The sequence below is a fragment of the Chiloscyllium plagiosum genome, unplaced genomic scaffold, assembly GCF_037043375.1.
Source record: "Chiloscyllium plagiosum isolate Xiang-an unplaced genomic scaffold, Cpla_swu_hap1 HiC_scaffold_3, whole genome shotgun sequence".
Lineage (NCBI taxonomy): Eukaryota > Metazoa > Chordata > Chondrichthyes > Orectolobiformes > Hemiscylliidae > Chiloscyllium > Chiloscyllium plagiosum.
In genome coordinates this window covers 36,385,163-36,407,233 of record NW_028270141.1, presented here as the reverse complement: position 1 = coordinate 36,407,233, position 22,071 = coordinate 36,385,163, and the positions used below count along the sequence as shown (strand labels likewise).

At 38.6% G+C, this 22,071-nt stretch overlaps 1 protein-coding gene across 3 annotated transcripts in view; it reads right to left on the bottom strand.

The window, feature by feature from the left end:
- lrrc1 (leucine rich repeat containing 1) overlaps positions 1-22,071 on the bottom strand; it is a 187,640-nt gene that overhangs the window by 115,796 nt on the left and 49,773 nt on the right. For all 3 annotated transcript variants that reach the window (XM_087978426.1, XM_043679493.2, XM_043679501.2), the window contains exons 3-4: positions 8,831-8,909; positions 1,619-1,708 (exon numbers count right to left, since the gene is read on the bottom strand). In XM_087978426.1, the coding sequence (XP_087834552.1) occupies positions 1,619-1,708; positions 8,831-8,909 (169 nt within the window). The remainder of the gene's footprint in view (positions 1-1,618; positions 1,709-8,830; positions 8,910-22,071) is intronic.

The window sequence follows — 22,071 nt, the reverse complement described above, 5'->3', positions numbered from 1 at the left end:
CATTAATATTCCTTCCAAATATTAATTCTGTTCTCTTTGCACTCATATAATCTGTTCTGGATCATTCAAAAAAAAAAAATCCCACATATACCAGGTTCCATCGTCCATTTTAAAACTCAAAACCAGCATCACAAGGTTATTTGTACACTTGCGGTAGAATGAGGTATTGAGGTGGCCATCCTTGATACATGTGTCCAAGAATGAGACAAATTCTAAAGAGTTGTCCATAGTAAGTCTGATGGTGGGATAAAACTTGTTGATAGCACTATTCAGTTACTTTGGTGATCCTCACCATGAATCCAAAGGAAGAAAATGCTGCCAATGTACTTGGTATCTAGTGTTGGTCAGAGGTCCTGTGCAACAAAAAAGTCATGTTCAAACTTGTGCAAGAAAATATTGGCACATTGGGTGGCAAATTTGGTCCCCACGGCTGTTCCTCATGTCGGAAGAAGAACAGAGTGTCGAAGGTAAAGACTTGATCAATGACGAAGCGGATGAGTTATAGGATGGGGCCTGGAAATTGGCAGTTGTTGATATTGAGTATACTGATAAAATCTTAAGTTATCTCGGGGCAGTGACTTGAAAGAAATTTTGGGATTTGCATATTAATCAATTGAAACCAACAGCTCCATTGCAAATGATTAAAGACTTAACAGCCATTTTAGGTATGTTTAATTCGTTCGCATCAGTTGTATGACCCTTTGCTCTTTTACTTATAAATTCTGTATCTGAGGTTCCCTCTCACTAGCATCTAGAGGAGCAGCGTGGCTCTGAAAGCTTGTGTTTTCTAATAAACCTGTTTGACTATAACCTGTAATTATTTTAAACTGATGTTCTTTGATTACTGGAACAATTGTTCCCTATCTCCTCCATCAGAATACTTCATATACTTTTCAACATTTGGATTACTTCCCTCTTTGAATTCTTTACTTGGAACAAATTGATGTTGGCTGTTTGTTAAAATCCTGTGTTCTTCGAAGTGACAAACAGTTGTGTCCTAGTGGGTGGTCTTTGATTAACCCCGACCACAAATATCAGACAGACTAGCCTGTATTTACCATGCTTATCTTGCTTGACGATCTTAAAAAGAAGTGTAATAACATTTACAACTCTCCTGCACCACTCCCATGTCAAAGGAGAACTGAATGATTGTGACCAGAATCTCCATAATTTTTATTCTTATGTTCCCCAGCAACTTACAATATATCCTATTTTGTGACTTTTCTTTGAGCACTGGGAGCAATTCAAATACCACTTTTTCATCCATTTTTACCACAGGCAATGTCTCTATCCTTTCATCTTCTATTGTGTCTTTTAATAGTGTTCTCCTTTTTAGTGAGACTAGAAATTAAGTGCCAACTTGGCATTTCAGCTTTCTACTCTGGATCCACTGGACTGTTTTCTTTTTGATCCCTCATCTGACTTAGCCTTTTTCAAAAGACAAAAAAACGTACATTTTGTGACTACTGCCAGTTAACGACATTTAGTTATTTTGCACTAACTGTTGTGTTAGTGGAGGTTCTAAACAATTATGGGAATAACATTTCTAAATAATAAATAATATCTAAATGATTTGATATTTTTTTGAACTACACATACCACAGTGAAGAAAACTTACTTTCCAATATTTTCAGGAAGCGCTTGTAAGGAGATGTCATTCAGGGAGAGACAAGTTAAATTCCGCAACTCAGGAAAGCTTTCAGGCAACCTGCGAACAAATAGATTATCAAGAATAACAATAATGCTCTGCACACATCAGTGATCAATAAGTTTGGACACAGCTTGAAAACACATCAAAAATGTATGGCAAAGACGATGTCTTTTTATTATTTTTAATTTTTGATTATGAAGTGAAATGGTAAAAGGACAAAAAAAAGACTGCTGAAAGACTGCTGTACTTTTTAAAAGCAAATAATCTAAATCTCATTTTAAGTGCCATTTACGCTATTGTGCGTTAAGCAGTGGGGATAAGGATTGCAGACAGGATAGAATCAAGTTACAAATGGAGTTTTAGCCAGCAACAAGTGGCATCTGGTATAGCCCAGTGACGAGTTATTAATGACAAAGGCATTTTGCCTGCCAACAACTAAGTGATTGGCTTCCAGATAGCAAAACAGTTTGCGGGTGAGAATGTTTTTGGAAGAAGTCATCAGATCTCCACAAGGATGACAGCAGTCTTTTTTCTCTACGGAAACCACCTTAGGTTCTTAGAAAGCCAGTTTAATGTTTCACTCAGCAATTGCTGTAAGCTTGAGGTTCTTAACCAGTAGGCCAGAAGCTTTTTAATATGAACCCCAGCAACCCCATACCTTCTGCAATCAACTGAAAGTTTCTGGAGAAGCCAAAAGGACCATCTCAGCAAACCTAGTGATTAAGGGACAATTGAACTACTTTCCCAATCTTTCCTTTCACCGATGTTATTTTTTCCCATTGACTATCTATCTGTACGTCTGTGTAGGAACAGTTTATAAGCAGTTAAAATTTTAATTAATAGAGTCATAATCAGTTATTTGCAGCTAGAATCTATTTATTTATGATAAACAATACTTCTGGTTAAGTAAAGAAACCAGGTCTGTGCTTTTTGTCAACTTTAGTTTAAAAGACAGAAAAATTGGATAATTTTGCTCATTTTATAATATCTTCAATTTTTGCAATGATTCTGGAACTAGCACTACTTCATTAGCAGAGCACTGTCCTCGTGACATTTAACAGTTTATATGACTTACATCTGTACATTTCATATCCACAAAATGTTATTTCCTGCAAGTCACATCAGCGAACATTTGGGTTAAATATTCAGTTAAAAATATGTTTTCCTACATTTGTGATGTGAAGTTGTTACACCATCAATATATGCACCTGCTGGTAGGAGCCATTTTAATCCCTCCATTTTCCTTGTCAGGACACTGAACAACATTTTTTGTATCAATCAATTCTACTTTTCAGTTTTCCAAACTGGTGTAATATTTTAAATTATATTTTTAAATGTTAAAGGTAAATCAAAAACAAAAGCGAAGGCACAATATATGACTTGAAACACGGAATTGTATCTGTACATCCTGTCACCCTCTGCTTCACCTGAAGTTTATAATAGGAGTTGATTCCTCAACGTTACATTCATAAATCCATTTACCAAGCCATGAACATGCTTCAATAAAGCTAGATGTAATATCACAATTCAGTGTTTGTTTTCAAGTCATATATTGTGCCTTTGCTTTTGTTTTTGATTTACTTTTAACATTTTAAAAAATAATTTAAAATATTACCCTTGTTTGAAAAGCTGAAAAATAGAATTGATTGATACAAAACATTTCTGTTAGAGTCGTGGGGTATAGAGTTAATCTGACTATTAAAGTGAACAGCTCTAATTAGCATCAGTGGCCAAAAATCTTCCCATTTTGGTAGAAATGAGAAAGCAGTTTCCACAGGAATTTCAAAGACTGATTTACTTAATCATTAAGTGAGACAAGACCCAAACCAAATAAGAATTGAATCTTGAACAAGAGTCATATTGGACTCAGTCTATCTTCCCACATATGCTGCCCAAACTTCCGAGTAACTTCAAAAACTTTATTTTATTTTATATCTCCAGAATGCAAAGTATTTTCCTTGTATGTTAGAAAATTGCGCTAAATATTCCTGGTTATCAAGCATTCCAAAATGATTGGAAAGGAAAAGATGGACTACAGAAGTACTGATTGAGGACTATATTACTGTTCAAAATTTAAAAAAGCATACTTGATGCCCCAGAATTCCATTTGGCTGGAATTCAGGAAACTTTCTTTATTAATGTATCTCCTGTCCAAGTGTTGAAAGAAAAACTAAAAATGCTGGATGTACTCAGTAAATCTGGCAGCAACTAGGCAGAGATAATTTTTCAGGTCAGCAAATCTTCATTTGAACTCTCAAGAACTCCATTATCCTTAAAAGTGATAACAGAAACATTAGTTCTGTTTCACTTGTTTCTAAAGATGCTGCCTTCTAAGTTATATAGATCCAGCATCAGCAACATTTTGGTTTTGTTAATGAAGTACCATTTGGACCTGGTTTTGAGAAAAGAAACAATTCAAATGGAATATGGCACAGTATGAGACCTTCTAAAAATTAAGTTATGGGAGGTGGGCTTTGCTGACAAAGCAACATTGCAGCACAGCCAACTTGCCTACAAGTTAGCAGTGGTATACGTTTGTCCATTTCAGAGGGAAATTAAATGTCAACCACATTGCCAAGTGTCTGGAGTCACATACAGACTAAAATAAATAGATATGGCAGATTTCCTTCCTTAAATGACAGTGTAGCGGCTGGGGTTCTTTTTGTGACAATTCAATTTTAAAACTAAAAGGAGTGGCAAAGAGAAGTTAAAAAGATTAGCAGGCAATTTAAAACAAATCTCAACACATTTTCCAAATACATTAAGCACAAACAGCTGAGCCTGATAACGAAAATATTCCAGAGGAGTGCAACCTTGTTCATATTACTCACAAAATGGCCAAAGGATGAATAGGAAACCAATCCAGCTAGCCTAACAGGAGTTGTCAGGAAGTTATGGAATATTGTTATCAACAGCAAACTTTCATTTGGAAAAGTATGAATTAATCAAGGTCAGCCAGTATGAATTTATTAAATGGAAGTACAATCAAATTTACTTGATTTAATTATTTCATGAGACAAAAGAGAAGGGCTGATCAAGATAGTGCAGTAAATATTGTACATATGGACTTTTTATGGTTCTTGACTGAATTTCTTCCAAACAGGAAGATTATTAAGAAGATGGAAATCTATGAAATTAAGGGGACGGTGGTGATATGTTTATGAAATTGACACAAAAGGAGGAAGCAAAGTTGGAGCCAATTGACGATTTTCAGACCTGGTGATGGCTTGTAATGGAGTTACCAAAGATTCAGGTTTAGACCAACTTTTTTTGCCCAATTTTTCTACAGTAGATTTAGCAGAACACAGCAGTATTAAAATGTTTGCTGGTATTGCAAAACTTGCCAAAATAGCACGCAATGAGATTAACTTTCAGCTTCAGGAAGGTAAAAGACAGGATGGTGGTCTGAACAGAAGCATGACAGATGGAGTTACATGTGGAGAAGTGTTTAGTGATGTACTTTTGGGAAGGATGAAAAGACAAAATATATTATAAAGAGCAGATTTTTGTAAAATATGTTGACGAGTGGAGACACTTTGGTATCCATATACACAAACCATTAAGGTGACATTAAGGAAATTATTTGCGAGTAGAACTACCTGACAGAGCCAAACGTTCTGAAAAAATTATGTAATGCAACATTTGGTTGAATAACTCGATTAGCTGGTTGCCTGAAGACAAAAACAAATTCAAATTCAACTAATCAGTTTAAATTATACCCCAAAATACCAACCTCAATCAAGTTTGAATTGAATATATTGACCATCTTAAAAGCCAATGACACAAGCCGATACTTTGGGGGTACAAGACCAGGAAATTTTAACAGTTGGGAGGAGACCTGCCAAGCCGTCAGTATGTAAAGACTGCCGGAAAAATAGCTTGCTTAAAGGTACCTTTATGTATCAGTATCCTGTGATGCAGAGTCCCCAAGAAGAAGAAAAGATGACAGGAATACAGAGAAGAACCAAAAGCTGCCTAGTTTTGAGATAAGAAGTTATGTTTTATAAATCTCAATTGGGATTTTTATCGGACCAGTATTATAGAGGGGAATGTAAAAGATAGAGGTTAGAGGAAGGAGTTGTAAATAATTGTCAGTTAATTATTCTCTGTTATACTTTAAGAAATAAAGTTGTCAATTTTTACTTTAAGTAGCTCATGGCCTATCAGATTTTCACAGATTACTGTAGGGAATAAATCTTTTCGGTGTTGCTGCTTTAAATTTAGCAGAAGGGTTTATCCCATATCATAACAATAAGACACTGGGTTACTTCGAGTTACAAATAAAGGGATAAGTTACAAAAGGAAAGCAATTATGTTAAAACATCATAAAACACAGTTAGACTTCAGCTGGAATACTGTGGACAACTTTGCATTCAACAGTTCAGGAAAGATGTAAAGATATTGGAAAGGAGGAGGTTTATCAGTGTGATCCTTTTTTTCCTTATAGTAGAGAAAGTTAAGAGGTTTCAAGATGATCAGAGTTTTGATAGAATAGGTACAGAGAAACAATTTCCTCAAGTGGGTCAGTAACCAGAGTTCATGGATTCAGAACAATTGGCAAAAGGCTTTGAAAGGAGAGGAGAACTTTTTTCCCCTCGATGTGGTCATACTCTCTCTACATAAGATGATAATGCAAGCTGATTCTGCAAATCATTTTATTAGGGAGGTGCTTATAGTCATAGAGTCAGAGATGAACAGCACGGAAACAGACCCTTTGGTCGAACTCATCCATGCCAACCAGATATCATAACCTAATCTAGTCCTATCTGCCAGAACTTGGCCCATATCCCTCTAAAGCCTTCTTATTCTTCTGGCCATCCAGATGCCTTTTAAATGCACTAATTGTAACAGCCTCCACCATTTCTTCTGGCAGCTCATTCCACACACGTACCACCCTCGACATGAAAAGTTGCCCCTTAGGTCTCTTTTATATCTTTCCCCCTCACCCTATAGTTCTGGACTCACCGACCCCAGAGAAAAGACTTCATCTATTTATCCTATCCATACCCCTCATGATTTTAAAAACCTCTGTACGGTCACCCCCTCAGTCTCCGACGCTCCAGGGAAAACAGTCCCAGTCTATTCAGCCTCTCCCCATAGCTCAAATCCTCCAACCCTGGCAACATCCTTGTAAATCTTTTCTGAACCCTTTCAAGTTTAACAACATCCTTCCAATAGGAAGGAGACCAGAACTGCAAGCAATATTCCAAAAGATGCTGAACCAATGTCTGGTACAACTGCAACATGACCTCCCAGCTCCTATACTCAATACTCTGACCAATAAAAGAAAGCATACCAAATACCTTCTTCACTATCCTATCTACCTATGACTCTACTTTCAAGAAACTATGAACCTGCACTCCAAGGTCTCTTTCTTCAGCATTACTCCCCAGGATCTTACCATTAAGTGCATAAATCCTGCTAAGATTCGCTTTTCCAAAATATAGCACCTTGCATTTATTGAAATTAAACTCCATCTGCTACTTCTCAGCCCAATGGCACATCTGATCAAGATCCCATTATACTCTCAAGTATCCTTCTTCGCTGTCCACTACACCTCCAATTTTGGTGTCGTCTGCAAACTTACTAACTATACCTCCTATGTTCACATCCAAATCATTTATATAAACGATGAAAAGCAGTGGACTAAGCACCATTCCTTGTGGCACACCACTCGTCACAGGCCTCCAGTCTGAAAAGCAACCATCCACCATCACCTTCTGTCTTCTACCTTCGAGCCAGTTCTGTATCCAGTTCTTCTTATATTCCATGAAATCTAACCTTGCTAGCCAGTCTCCCATGGAGAACCTTGTCGAACGCCAAACTGAAGTCCATATAGACCAACGTCTACCACTCTACCTTCATCGATCCTTTGTTATTTCTTTAAAATAAAACCTCAATCAAATTTGAGAGACATGATTTCCCACGCACAAAGCTATGCTGACTATCTTAATCAGTCTTGCCTTTCAAAATACATGTAAATCCTATCTCTCACGATTCCCTCCAACAACTTGCCTACCAATGTCAGGCTTACTGGCTTTTCCTTACCAGCTTTCTTAAATAGTGGCACGTCGGTCAACCTCCAGCCTTCTGGCCCCTCAACTATGACTATTGATGATGTAAATATCTCAGCAAGGGGTACGGCAATCACTCCCCTAGCTTCCCACAAGTTCTGATACATCTGATCAGGTGCCAGGGATTTCTCCACTTTCAGACATCCAGCACCTTCTCCTTTGTAATACGAACATTTTTCAAGATATCGCCATCTATTTCCCCACATTCTATATCTTCTACTTCCTTCTCCACAGTAAACACTGATCCAAAATAGTCGTTTAGTATCCTGTGGCTCCTGACATAGGCTGCCTGGCACTTGAAGATGTGGATCTTACAGGGGCACAGACAAAAAGCTGAGTTGTGGGACTAAGGACAAGTGTTCTTCAAAGAGCAAGCAGAGGTACAATGGATTGAGTGGCCTCTGTGCAAAAGATTTTACAATCCCATTTATACATACTGCTTAAAATTCAACACCTGCACCAAATACTAAGATTTATTTTCTCCTACTAAACAAGTTCCTTTCTACACTAAGTCTCTCCTCATAATTTATAGGGTCTGGTCCTAGGTATATTTACGCTGTTCCTCCCTCTTGAATTAATAACTTCCAATGTTTTGTCTGCCTCTTCGGGAAATGTGTGACTGGCTGACTTCACAGGTGCATAGGCCATAAATCAGACTCTGGGATGTTTGAGGATCTTAAGTAAAATCATTTTGTTACCCACGTGAGTTTTAAAAAGGTTCACAAAGTCGATATATCTATCAACAATTCCCTCATGCATGCAAAATATTCTTTCTACTTCCGTTGGGGAATCTGAAAAGCAAATTATATTAGAGAAGAATTTATTTTAAAACATTCGAGGAACAAACACTTCAGACCGCACTCCCTTCCCTAACTACATATTGACAGATTGTGAATTAAAATTCAGAAAATAAATACCAAGATTTCAAAATATTTTCAACAAGCTGACTTTAAATAACAAAAGTCTTCAAGTGTCTTAATAGTTACAATTTCAGTTATGCTGTCAAAATTGTAACTCAATGATGGCAGTTCTTAATATCAACTACAAATCGCTCAGAATAAAACAATATGCAAACATAAGGCTCCCGTATTCTAGTTCTTTTTACCTGGTCAATGGATTGCCACTAAAATCTGCTACTTGCAATGATTTGCAAAATGAGATACTTTCTGGAATTTCCATAATATCTGCAATTAGAAAGGATTAAATCAGTCATATACATGGCAACAAAATCTGCATAACTTGTCATCCATCCAAACAAATCAAGGTCCAAGTATCAGCAATCTTATTACATGATGTCAAAATGGACCAAAGATACACAATACTGTATCATATTAAACTCCTGTATTAATACCAGACATGCAGTATAACTGATCTTTTGCGCCCAACAGACAGTAAACTTCTTCGTGAAGCCTTCTCAGGAGCTTGACAAACTACAGATGACTATCAGCAACACACTGTCTGTTGCAAAACATAGTAAATAATCATGAGGGTCATGGATAGGATAAATAGACAACGTCTTTTCCCTGGGGTCGGGGAGTGCAGAACTAGAGGGCATAGGTTTAGGGTGAGAGGGGAAAGATATAAAAGAGACCTAAGGGGCACCTTTTTCACGCAGAGGGTGGTACGTGTATGGAATGAGCTGCCAGAGGAAGTGGTGGAGGCTGGTACAACTGCAACATTTAAGAGGCATTTGGATGGATAGATGAATAGGAAGGGTTTGGAGGGATATGGGCTGGGTGCTGGCAGATGGGACTAGATTGGGTTGGGATATCTGGTCGGCATGGACGAGTTGGACCGAAGGGTCTGTTTCCGTGCTGTCCATCTCTATGACTCTGTACACTGGCATATTTGAAAGAATAAGAACTCCTCTTTGTCTTTTTCTCCCCTTCAAGAAGCAAGTAAATCAACAATAAATTAATCTGCCCTGAACCTATAGATACATCTGATGAGGCATATTGCTCAATGCCATACAGCTCTAGATTCTGGAATGTGGGAGGTTAGCTTTCAGTCCAAAACATCTGCTATAATAATTTATAATCAATCTACTGATATGAGTACATAATGTTTGTCAATCTACGATTATGCGTACATCATATTCAGCTGATTCACAGCAATAATAAACAATATTCTAACTCAGTCAAAGCATTATAATCGTAATTATATGAGATGGGGGATGGGTTGGCAAATATACAAGGAGCCATTTCAACTATTAATAAGAAACATAAACACAAGAAAGACAGGCAGAATCTGATCCAGCTGAACTCTGTACACTATTGCAATCTAAATCTTTCCATATACCAAAGGTTTCAATTTTACATAACTGAAATGAAAATTACCTAGTTAAAGCAATGCAGATTTTAAAATGATAGTTAAAGCAGCGCATTAACCAATGGAATCTCAAATGACAATTAATGCTACACTTTGAGGAATATGAATTTTCAAATCTTTTAACATTTTCATAGTTTTGTCTAATCTTTTTGAAACTATAACAAAGTTATGAAAAATGAAGTCATATTTTGACATTCCGAAGACTTTCAGCTAAGAGTTTTATTTATGCTAATACTAATTTTAAAGATACCTCAAGGTACATGTACAGCAGAGCACTGACTTTCTGCTAGACCCAACTTGGATGACATTATAGTGAAAATGTGTTTTTTGGAGTGATAAAGCAAAAGACATAGAAAAACACTGAAAATGTTCTTTTTACCCGGAAAATAGGGAGTCTTCTGAAGCAGTGACGTCTGTTCCATTGATTCCTCATATTACAAAACCTTACTGGCTACTGCTGTACATCATCAGAATTTACTCCACATGTCAACAAGTAAAGAAGTTTCAATGCACGTTTGGTCTTCAAAAAACTCCAGTTTTGGTTTTGAACTGTACGCCATCTTTTTGTTAGAGGATAATTACCCCAAGTTTCAAACGTAAATGCTTCTAAGAATAAGAATAATGCTTTTCTGTTACACAATGCATTCGTCACATAAAACAGGACAAAATCCTAACTCTAATTACTGTTCAAACTACATCACTCATGTTCTATTCAAAAGGATGCTGGCAGAAGAATCATAATCCTTTACTGCAGAGGAAAAACAAAAAGGGAACAGCAGACAGGATAGATAATAGGAGAACTTTAGCAGCGAAGTTTCTCTTAACAGATCTATAGGCGAAAATCATTTTGTAGAGTCTGTGCTTTCACATTGTGTCATGTTGTTAATTCAACATAATTTAACATAGAACATAGTTCTTGCACCGACCTGTGAAAACAATCCGATGCCCATCTAACCTACACCGTTCCATTATTATCCATATGTATGTCCAATGCCCATTCAAATGACCTTAACATCAGTGAGTCTACTACTGTTGCAGGCAGGCCGTTCCACGACCCTACTACACTGAGTGAAGAAACTACCCCTGATATCTATCATCCCTCATTTTAAAGCTATGTCCCCCTCATGTTAGCCTTCACCATGTGAGGAAAAGGACTCTCACTGTCCACCCAATCTAACTCTCTGATTATCTTTTACGTTTCGATTAAGTCACCTCTCAACCTTCTCCAACAAAAACAGCCTCAGTTCCCTCAACCTCTTCTCGTAAGACCTTCCTTCCATACCAGGCAACATCCCAGTAAATCTCTTCTGAATCCTTTTCAAAGCTTCCACATCCTTCCTATAATGAGGTGACCAGAATTGCACGCAATATTCCAGTGTCTTGTATAGCTAAAGCTTGACCTTATGGCTCCGAAACTCAATCCTACCAAGAAACGCCATCACGTCATATGCCTTCTTAACAACCTTTCAACCTGGTTGGCAACTTTCAGGGATTTATGCACCCGGACACTGAGGTCTCTCTGCTCATCCACGCTGCGGATAATATTACCATTAGCCTAGTACTCTGCATTCCTGTTACTTCTTCCGAAGTGAATCGCCTCACACTTTCCCGCATTAAACTCAATTTGCCACTTCTGCATCTTATCTATGTCCCTCTGTAACCTGCAATATCCTTCGACACTATCCACAACCCCACCCACTTCAGTGTCATCTGCAATTTACTAACCCATCCTTCTACGCCCTCATCCAGATCATTTATAAAAATGACAATCAGCATTGGCCCCAAAACAGATCCTTGCAGTACACCACTAGTAACTGAACTCCAGGATGAACATTTCCCATCAACCACCACCCTCTGTCTTCTTTCAGCAAGCCATTTTCTGATCCAAACCGCCAAATCACCCCCAATCCCAAGCCTCCATATTTTGTGCAATAGCCTACCATGTGGAAGCTTATCAAACGCTTTACTGAAATCGATATGCACCACATCAACCGCTTTATGCTCATCAACCTGTTTGATCACCTTCTCAAAGAACTCAATAAGGTTTGTGAAGCACGACCTACCCTCCCTGGGCTCATGTGTTCAAATCTTGCTGTGACAGATAACCAAAGTCTCTCTTGAAAATCTGGAATTAACAGCCAGCCAATGGCAACCATGTCACCATTGCCGATTGTTGTAAATGCCTATTAGGTTCACTAATGCCCTTCAGGGAAGGTAATCTGACACCCTCACCTGGTCTGGCTTACATGTGACTCCAAACCCACAGCAAGTTATAGCGAAGAGTTAATTTAGAGTTGAACAGTACTAACAAAATGGCCAAGACATAAAAGACAAGGAGGAAGGGTCTGTTCTGAGGAATGTCACTTTACCTGAACCATTAACTCTGATTTCTCTCGACTGATGCTGCCAGACCTGCTGAGCTTTTCCAGCAATTTCAATTTTTGGTTCTGATTTACAACATATGCAGTTCTTTCAGCTTTGTAAAGACAAAGATCTCAAGTTCATCAATTTGCTACAATCTATTTCTAAAAGCCATGAAGCATACAGCAATTTAAGTATCACAACTTCAAGGATGTGAATCTGCGTCACTTCAAATATCACCTTGCTCAAAATTTATGCTGATAGTCACAAGTGAAAGACCCAAGATAGTTTCACTATCACTATTCCTTGAACATATTCAGCAGGCATTAGTTCATACTTAAATATTATTTGAACCTATGGCTAACGCAGTGAGTGAGACACTAGTCTTACAACTCTTAAGACCTCTGTTGAGAATTATTTGAGAGGATGAAAACCTCCTCTCAGTCACAGAAGGTCTTAGGTGAAATGCTTTTTGACTATCCCTTTTCAGTTTTTAAAATGCTCTGTCAATAATTGTTGAATTCACTCAAACACACTTAAAACTGAATAACATGGAAAGTATGATCATTTTTCCTTTGGGAATTAACATTGAGGCATATTGCTGAGTGAGTCAAAGTGGAGGGAGTTTCTCTTTGTACTCATCTGTGTTATAGCATCAAATTTTCTCACACATCTGCTAATATTGTAATAGTCTCAATGCAGATATTCTTCATCACCAATGAGATGAAGTCCATGGGGAGGGAGTGAAAGAGATGGACAAACAAGAGTAGGAGAACAGATAACTCAAAGTCAGAGTTAATGAGAGCAGAAAGAGTGAGTCTGAGGAGAAGTAGTGCGAGCGAACAACACTTAAAAGTGGGACAGCCAATGGCAGAGTCCCAGCGAGAGCATTAAATTACAAAGAATGAGATGAATGCAAAAAATTAACAAATAAATTGCTGCTGTTTTATTAATTGATTAAATCCCATGTATTTCACTGAAGCTCACTTGTTGATCGGTTGCATTGAGCTTTAGATATACTTCCCAGTTTACTCAATCAAATTTAGCTATTTTTAGTATTTTAGTCTTTCAAAAGGTGAATTCCTTAAAATTTTATCGGTCTCTGTCTCAAAATGCTCACATATCTATTTCTTACAGGTTTATTTTAAAGAGTTCAGTATCAAGTATTTTAATGGTCAAATTCTTGTAATTCAAGGATCAATGGATTGGGTGTAATGACAGGTAAGTGAGGACCCATTGTACACACATCCTGTTCTATTCCAGAATTCTTTAACTTCACAAATCCTTTAAAACTATGGATGGAAGAAATACTGATAGTTGCTAGAGGCAGCACAGTGGTTCAGTGGTTAGCACTGTTGCCTCACAGTGACAGGTACCTGGATTCAATTCCACCCTTCACTGACTTTGTGTGTAGTTTGCACATTTTCCCCATGTCTGCATGGGTTTCCTCCCACAATCCAAAGACGTGCAGGTTAGGTGAACTGGCCATGTTAGATTGCCGATAGTGTTCAAGGACGTGTGGGTTAGGTGCATTAGTTAGGGGTAAATATAGGATAATAGGGAATGGGTCCGTGTGTATTACTCTTCGGAGAGTTAGTGTGGACTTGTGGGGCCGAAGGGCCTGCTTCCACACTGTCAGGATTCTAATTTCCTTGCTAGAGTTCTAGCTTGAGTTATAGGGGGACTTGTGAATCAGTAAGTCTGAGAATTTTCCGCCACTTACATTCCAGAAGTGGTCACCTCACAGTTACTAAAAGATGCAGGAAGTTGAGGGGCTGAGGAGTGACCATATAGAGGTTTACAAAATTATGAGGGGGATGGATAGGGTAAATAGGCAAAGTCTTTTCCCTGGGGTCGGGGAGTCCAGAACTAGAGGGCATGGGTTTCGGGTTAGAGGGGAAAGATATAAAAGAGACCTACAGGGCAACTTTTTCATACAGAGGGTGGTACGTGTATGGAATGAGCTGCCAGAGGAAGTGGTGGAGACTAGTGCAATTGCGACATTTAAGAGGCATTTGGATGGGTATATGAATAGGAAGGGTTTGGAGGGATATGGGCCGGGTGCTGGCAGGTGGGACTAGATTGGGTTGGGATATCTGGTTGGCATGGACGAGTTGGACCGAAGGGTCTGTTTCCATGTTGCACATCTCTATGACTCTCTGACTCTATGGCAGGGGATCAACAGAAAGTAGGAGAAAGGCACGGGCGGTGCAGACATCAGTTTTCAGTTTAAATACCAGGGACATTGATGGCTTTTCAGGAATAACAAAAAAAATTAAGATTTGGAGATGCAGTGTTGGACTCAGGTGTACGAAGTTAAAAATCACGCAACACCAGGTTATAGTCCAACAAGTTTATCTGGAAGTACTACCTTTTAGAGTGTTGCTCCTTCATCAGGTGGTTGTGGACTCTAAGACACAGAATTTATAGCAAAAGTTTACAGTGTGATGTAATTGAACTCATATTGAAAACGCCTGGATTGTTTATTAAGTCTTGCATGTTTCAGAATGAACATGTTGGTTTCAGTTCTTTCATTTGTAAATCGCAGAACTTTTTTAAAGTTACATTCTCAAGTGAATTTGATAATTGATGTTATGTCAGTCCAGATAACGCATTGAAGGTGTGAGCTGCCCTGTGCGAAACTGTCTTTGCCAAAATATTCAGATTAAATCTAATTTAAAAAAACAGATTTACAAAATCTTACATGGATTTATACATTTTACTTTGCCCAAAAACTGCAATTCTGCAAGTACAATTTCACCCCACAAACTTATATATGTGCGTGTGTGTTTGCATGTGAAATCAAACACTCAACACCATGGGAAATCTGACTGCATAGACAGAAAAAGAAAAGTAAAATTACAGCAGTTATCAGGGATTGAAAAGTCAGGGACATGCTCAGGCTTTTCTGTAAATGCAAATTTGATTTACAAATGGAACACTGCCTCTCTGGTATTAGGATAAAGATATATATTTGATTTCTGAGAAGGAAAATGGAACAGCCAGAATTTATGGTATAAGGAGGCTTTTGGCACATTGGGCTCCATCAGTCAGGGCACGGAGTATTGAAGTTGGGAAGTCATATTGCAGTTGTACAGGACATTGGTGAGGCCGCACTTGAAGTAGTGTGTTCAGTTTTGGTCACCTCGCTATAGGAAGGATGTTATTAAATTGGAAAGGGTGCAGAAGACCTTTACAAGAGTGTTGCCAGGACCCATTGGTCTCTGAGTTATAGGGAGAGGTTAGACAAGTAACCTTTTTTCATTTGAGCTTAGGAGACTTGGGGGGGTAGGAGGGAGAGAGATCATCTTATAGAAGTATACAAGATCATGAGAGGCATGGATAGGTGAATGCACTCAGTCTTTTCCCCAGACTTGGGAATCGCGGACTACAGGGCATCAGTTTAAGGTTAGAGGGGGAAAGAATAAAAGGGAACCTGAGGGGCAACTTTTTTTTAAAAGCAGAGGGTGGAATGCATACGGAATGAGCTCCCAGTGGAAGTGGTAGAGGCAGGTAGACTAACAACATTTAAAAAGCATTTGAACAAATACATAGATACGAAAGGTTCCAAAGCATATGGGCCCCGATGCAGGGAAATATTGTTAGCAAGGGTGGATACTTGGGACAGCATGGACCAGTTTGGGCCAAATGATCTGTCTCTGTGGCGTAGAACTTTATGACTATATGTTGAAACCAATATCATGCGAAGTAAAATTGAAGGCTTTCAAGCCAATATTTAAGTACTCGGAAAACATAAAAAGAATCATGCCTCACAAACTTGATTGAGTTTTTTGAAGAAGTAACAAAGAGGATTGATGAGGGCAGAGCAGTAGACGTGATCTATATGGACTTCAGTAAGGCATTTGACCAGGTTCCCCATGGAAGACTGGTTAGCAAGGTTAGGTCTCAAGGAATAAAGGGAGAACTAGCCATTTGGATACAGAACTGGCTCAAAAGGTAGAAGACAGAGGGTGGTGGTGGAAGGTTGTTTTTCAGACTGGAGGCCTGTGACCAGTGGAGTGCCACAAGATTTGATGCTGGGTCCTCTACTTTTTGTCATTTACATAAATGATTTGGATGCGAGCGTAAGAGGTATGGTTAGGAAGTTTGCAGATGACACCAAAATTGGAGGTGTAGTGGACAGCAAAGAAGGTTACCTTAGATTACAACAGGATCTTGATCAGATGGGCCAATGGGCTGAGAAGTGGCAGATGGAGTTTAATTCAGATAAATGCGAGGTGCTGCATTTTGGGAAAGCAAATCTTAGCAGGACTTATACATTTAATGTAAGGTCCTAAGGAGTGCTGCTGAACAAAGAGACTTGAGTGCAGGTTCATAGCTCCTTGAAAGTGGAGTTGCAGGTAGATAGGATAATGAAGGAGGCATTTGGTATGCTTTCTTTTATTGGTCAGCGTATTGCATACAGGAGTTGGGAGGTCATGTTGCAGCTCTACAGGACATTGGTTAGGCTACTATTGAAATATTGCGTGCAATTCTGGTCTCCTTCCTATTGGAAAGATGTTGTGAAACTTGAAAGGGTTCAGAAAAGATTTACAAGGATGTTGCCAGGGTTGTAGGATTTGAGCTATAGGGAGAGGCTGAACAGGCTGGGGCTGTTTTCCCTGGAGCGTTGGAGGCTGAGGGGTGACCTTATAGAGGTTTACAAAATCATGAGGGACATGGATAGGATAAATAGACAAAGTCTTTTCCCTGGGGTCAGGGAGTCCAGAACTAGAGGGCATAGGTTTAGGGCGAGGGGAAAGATATAAAGGAGACCTAAGGGGCAATTTTTTCACTCAGAGGGTGGTACATGTATGGAATTAGCTGTCAGAGGAAGTGGTGGAGGCTGCTACCATTGCAACATTTAAAAGGCATTTGGATGGGTATATGAATAGGAAGGGTTTGGAGGGATATGGAGGGTGCTGGCAGGTGGAACTAGATTGGGTTGGGATATCTGGTCAGCACGGACGGGTTGGACCGAAGCATCTGTCTCCATGCTGTACATCTCTATGACTCTAATTACTCCCAATACCAAATGTGGTGAATACGGAAACATGAAAAAGTGCATATAAATGCAAGATTCGAAAAGTGATACAGGAGGGGGGATGGTTTCTTAAAACACTGATACTGGTCCTGTGGACAAGGGTGCCTATACAAGATGGTTCGGCTGCACCTAAACAAAACTGGGACCAACGTTCTCACAAAGAAGTTGACTAGTACTGTTCAGGAAGGGAAACACAGTATAATAGACATGAGATCAGAGGACAAATATTCCCAGAGGAAAGATATGCAGATTAGGTGAATTGGCCATGCTAAATTGCCCATAGTTATGAAGAATGTGTAGCTTACATGCATTAGTCAGGGGAAGTGTAAAAGTAATAGGGATTAGGGAATGGGTCTGGGCGTACTCTTCAGAGGGTCAGTGTGGACCTGCTGGACCAAATGGCCTATTTCCACATTGTAGGGATTGTATGATGCTATGATACAGTGGAAAAATTAGAAATATTCTAAGAATTGCAAAAATCAAAGTATGGAAATAGCAAAAAAGTGACAAATAAAGCAACAAACTGTACTTCAATATTCACAGTCTAGTGAATAAGGTTGATAACTCATTTGCACAATTGCTAAATGGAATTGTAATGTAGTTGCATTAATAGAGACATTACATATGACCAAAGTAAACTTAGTCATTAACATCCTTGATAGCAAGCAATGAAGAATGGTAAATGAGAAAAGAGATACAATGGCATGTTAGCATTCATGATAGTGTTACAGTTCTAAATATAAAGGATTTTACAAGATAATTTATGGATGGAGTCTCTGGCTTGAGTATAGGAGCATAGCAACAGCTGGAAAAACTGAGTACCAGTGCATAGAGACATGCAAATCCATCTCCAAACTTCAAGTTGTATAAAAATAGAGCAATGGTATTAGGAGATTTCAACTACGCCAATAAAGACTGAGAAAAACATGATTTCAGTGACATGGAAGGGTATTTCTGACACACAACACAGGAGAATTTTCTCAATTTCCCAATCAAAGCTTTCAGTAAAACAAAGAAGCAATGCTGAGTTGGCTCTGGGAAATGAAGTAGGGCAAGTGAAGCCACCACATTGTTCCAAAGTTCACAAATAATAATACACAGGCCAAGCTATGTCACATTAAATTTATTATTATTATTATTATTATTATTAGCATAACAACTTGTTGTGCCCCAAAAGGCCAAAGTTCAGGTTCATTACTAGAACAATACATGCATTGAGCCAATAATATAGAAAGAATAACAGTTCTTCCAATATTAAAAATACAAAATCAACACTTATGAGCTCTAATAGTCTGCAATATATACATCGTAATCCTAAAATAAAACTGCAATGAAATTGAGTTTTACTTTTAATTTAAGTATTGGGACATAGGCACCAATGGCAAGGCTAGCATTTGTTGCCTGTTCCTGATTGCTCTTAAAAGATGATAGTTCACTTTCTTGGATCACCAGTACAGATCGTAAAAATATTCAAAATGCTGTTAGGTAAAGATTTCCAGGATTTCACCCAGTAACAGACAACCATTGTGGGCAAATGGACTGACAATCACCTAAACGGAGTTTCTAGACAATAGCAACATTTAGGTTGATCGTGCGAGGAGAACACCACACAGAAACAGTTAGTCAATCCTTTGTTGGAGGCGGTCTGCTGAACACTACACTATGTATATGAACAGTCCATTGAACAGAATCCTAACCTGTTTAATATTTATTCAAAACACAATTCCTCCATCCAGAGATCAGCCAGTTGTACCTTCACTGAACTGCCTGCAATGAAATGATACAAGGGGACCAAAACTGTTCACAGTACTGCAGAAATGGTCTCACCAGCACCTTGTAGTAAGGCTTCTTTGCTCTTATTCTTCAAACTCCTTGAAATAACTGCCAACATTCCATTAGTCTTCCTGATTAACCGTGTGCGAGCTTTGTGTGTTTCATGCACAAATCTCTTTGTGCTGCAGCTTTTCTCCATTAAATTATACTCTGGTCCTTTGTTCTCGCTTCCAAAATGAACTTCACATTTTCCCACATTATACTCCTTTTGGGGATTTTTTGCCCACTTACATAATCAATCAATATCTCTCTGTACACTGTTTGCATCCCTCATCCAACCTGCCTTTCCACCAACTTTTGTGCTGTCTGCAAATTTGGCTGCAGTGCATTTGCTTCCTTCCTCCAAGTCATTTATATTGTAAACAGTTGCAGTTCCAGCACTGATCCATGTGGAATCCCATGGGTTACAGGTTGCCAACCTAAAATACCTAAGATTTTAAGATTCTAAGAAAATGATGAACCAATCATGTCTAACCATGGATTTTAAGGAGAATATAAAGTTGAAATAAAAAAAGCATATAAGGAGGCAAAAAAAAAAATCAGGTGATAGCCCCAAATTCAGTCAAGGGAGAATAGTGAGGAATATAAAAACCGATAATAAGCTTCTTTAAAAGGAAGAGAGAGATCAAAGGGAATAGAGGCCCCGCAGAAAATGAACCTGGAGAGATAGTTTTGGGGAATGAGGAAATGGCAGAAGAGTTAAACAGATATTTTGCATTAGTCATTATAGTGGAAGATATTTCGACCATCCCTTTCCTCTTTAATAAGATATATTTTGTTACTAAGAATCACGAAATACCTCCTTAAATGTTTGTTACTGCTTGCTTACCGTCATTCCTGCTAATTTGAGTCAATTTAGCTAGCTTTATCCTCATTTCATTGCAATTCCCTGTATTTAAATAGTTGTTTCTGACCCTCAAACTGAATATTAAATTCTATCATATTATGGTCACTAATTCCCATTGGATTGTTTACTCAGAAATAATTTATCAAGATCCATAATAGTCTGTTCATTAGTTGATTCCATGAAATTCTGTCTAATTGATGCTATTAATAATGTTGTAGCCAGCCTTCCAGCTTGATTGACCAAAACTACAAGATTAAAATTTTCCCATATTTATTGATCTATTCTTCCCATATTAATACTCTTTACTAGTGGGTCTACCACGTGCACATACACACACAGCTCCAAAATACTATGCTGCAAGTCCAGTTCCTCCCTCAACATATGTGATAGCAATGACATCATATCACCATGCATTAATCAATACTCTCAATGCATCTGCCTTTCTTGCAAGACTCCTTGCATTAAAATACATACTATCCAAACATGCCATGCTCCCTTGTGCCTTAACTTAATTATATGTGCACCGTCTTCCAGACAGACTTGGTTCTTCTAAACTTTTCTGTATACTCACCTCCTACTGCATCTCCATTGCCTATCCAATCCCCCTACCAACTTAGTTTAAACCCTTACCAATTACAAAAGCAAATCTTTCTCAAAGATCGTTCAGGTGCAACCATTTGGACTTGTACAGGTTCTACCTTCTCAGTAAGAATAAACAACTCTCCCTCCTGCTCCAACTCTTCAGCCACACATTTACTTGTTTTCCACCTATGCTAACATGGCACCAGGATAATCCAGAGATTACAAACTTTAGGTCTTGCATTTTAATGTGCTATTTTGCACCCTCAATTCTCATTATTTCTCAATTCTTTCTGCCTTTATCATTGGTTTCAATGTGTCTGCTCTCCCTCTTCAGAATGCCCTGCAGCTATTCAGTGGCATAATTAAGCCTAGGGCCTCGCAATGGTTTGAGATGTTCATCATAATTGCCTTGTTTTTGTGCCCTATGTCTTTATTTATAAGGTCCAGTATTGTGAATGCTTTATTAACCAATTTCTCAACCTGCTCTGTCACCGTCAATGATTTTCACACATATTACCCCATGTCTCTCTCTACTCCTGCACGTACTGGTAGGTTAAGCCTTGGACTCTGCCCTGAAGGAAAAAAAAAAATTGGTGGTGGTGGGCAGGGGGGGGATCTCTGAAATAATTCACCTTCACCTCCAACAGCCACTAGCATCATCTCTTGTGCCACACACAATTACAACCTGCAGAGAGTTTACCCCTGCTCTCAGATTTCAGTTTCAGGGCTCTTTGATATAATTATTCAAATATGGCCTTGATGTCAAAAGCAGTCACTTTCACCTGACATCTGAATTAGAAGAAGAATCCCTACAGTGTGGAAACAGGCACTTCAGCCCAACAAGTTCTCACCAATCCAAACAAGCACCCCATTATTCTACATTTACCCCTGACTAATGCACCTAACGTACATATCCCTGAAAACTATGGGCAATTTAGTGTGGCCAATTCACCTAACCACACATCTTTCGATTGTGGGAGGATGCTGGATCACCCAAAGGAAACCCACGCAAACACAGGGAGAATGTGCAAATGCCAGACATTCACCCGAAGTTGAAATTGAACCAGAGCCCCTGGTGCTGTGTGGCAGTAGTGCTAACCATCGCGCCACCCAAGACTGGGTCACGTACATACTTTATTATTTAGCATTGACAAAGAAAGGTAAAATAACAAGAAGTTAAACACAGTGTTGTCACTTTATAATAAATGACCAGCATTGCTTAAAAATTAAAAGTTACAGATTAAAAAAAGCAAAACCTAGACAAGGGAAATGAAGACAAGAAAGCTGGGAAGATGGTAAAGACTGAAGGACTAACTCATTCGAACTGCTCAGGGAATGTTGTCAACAGTGC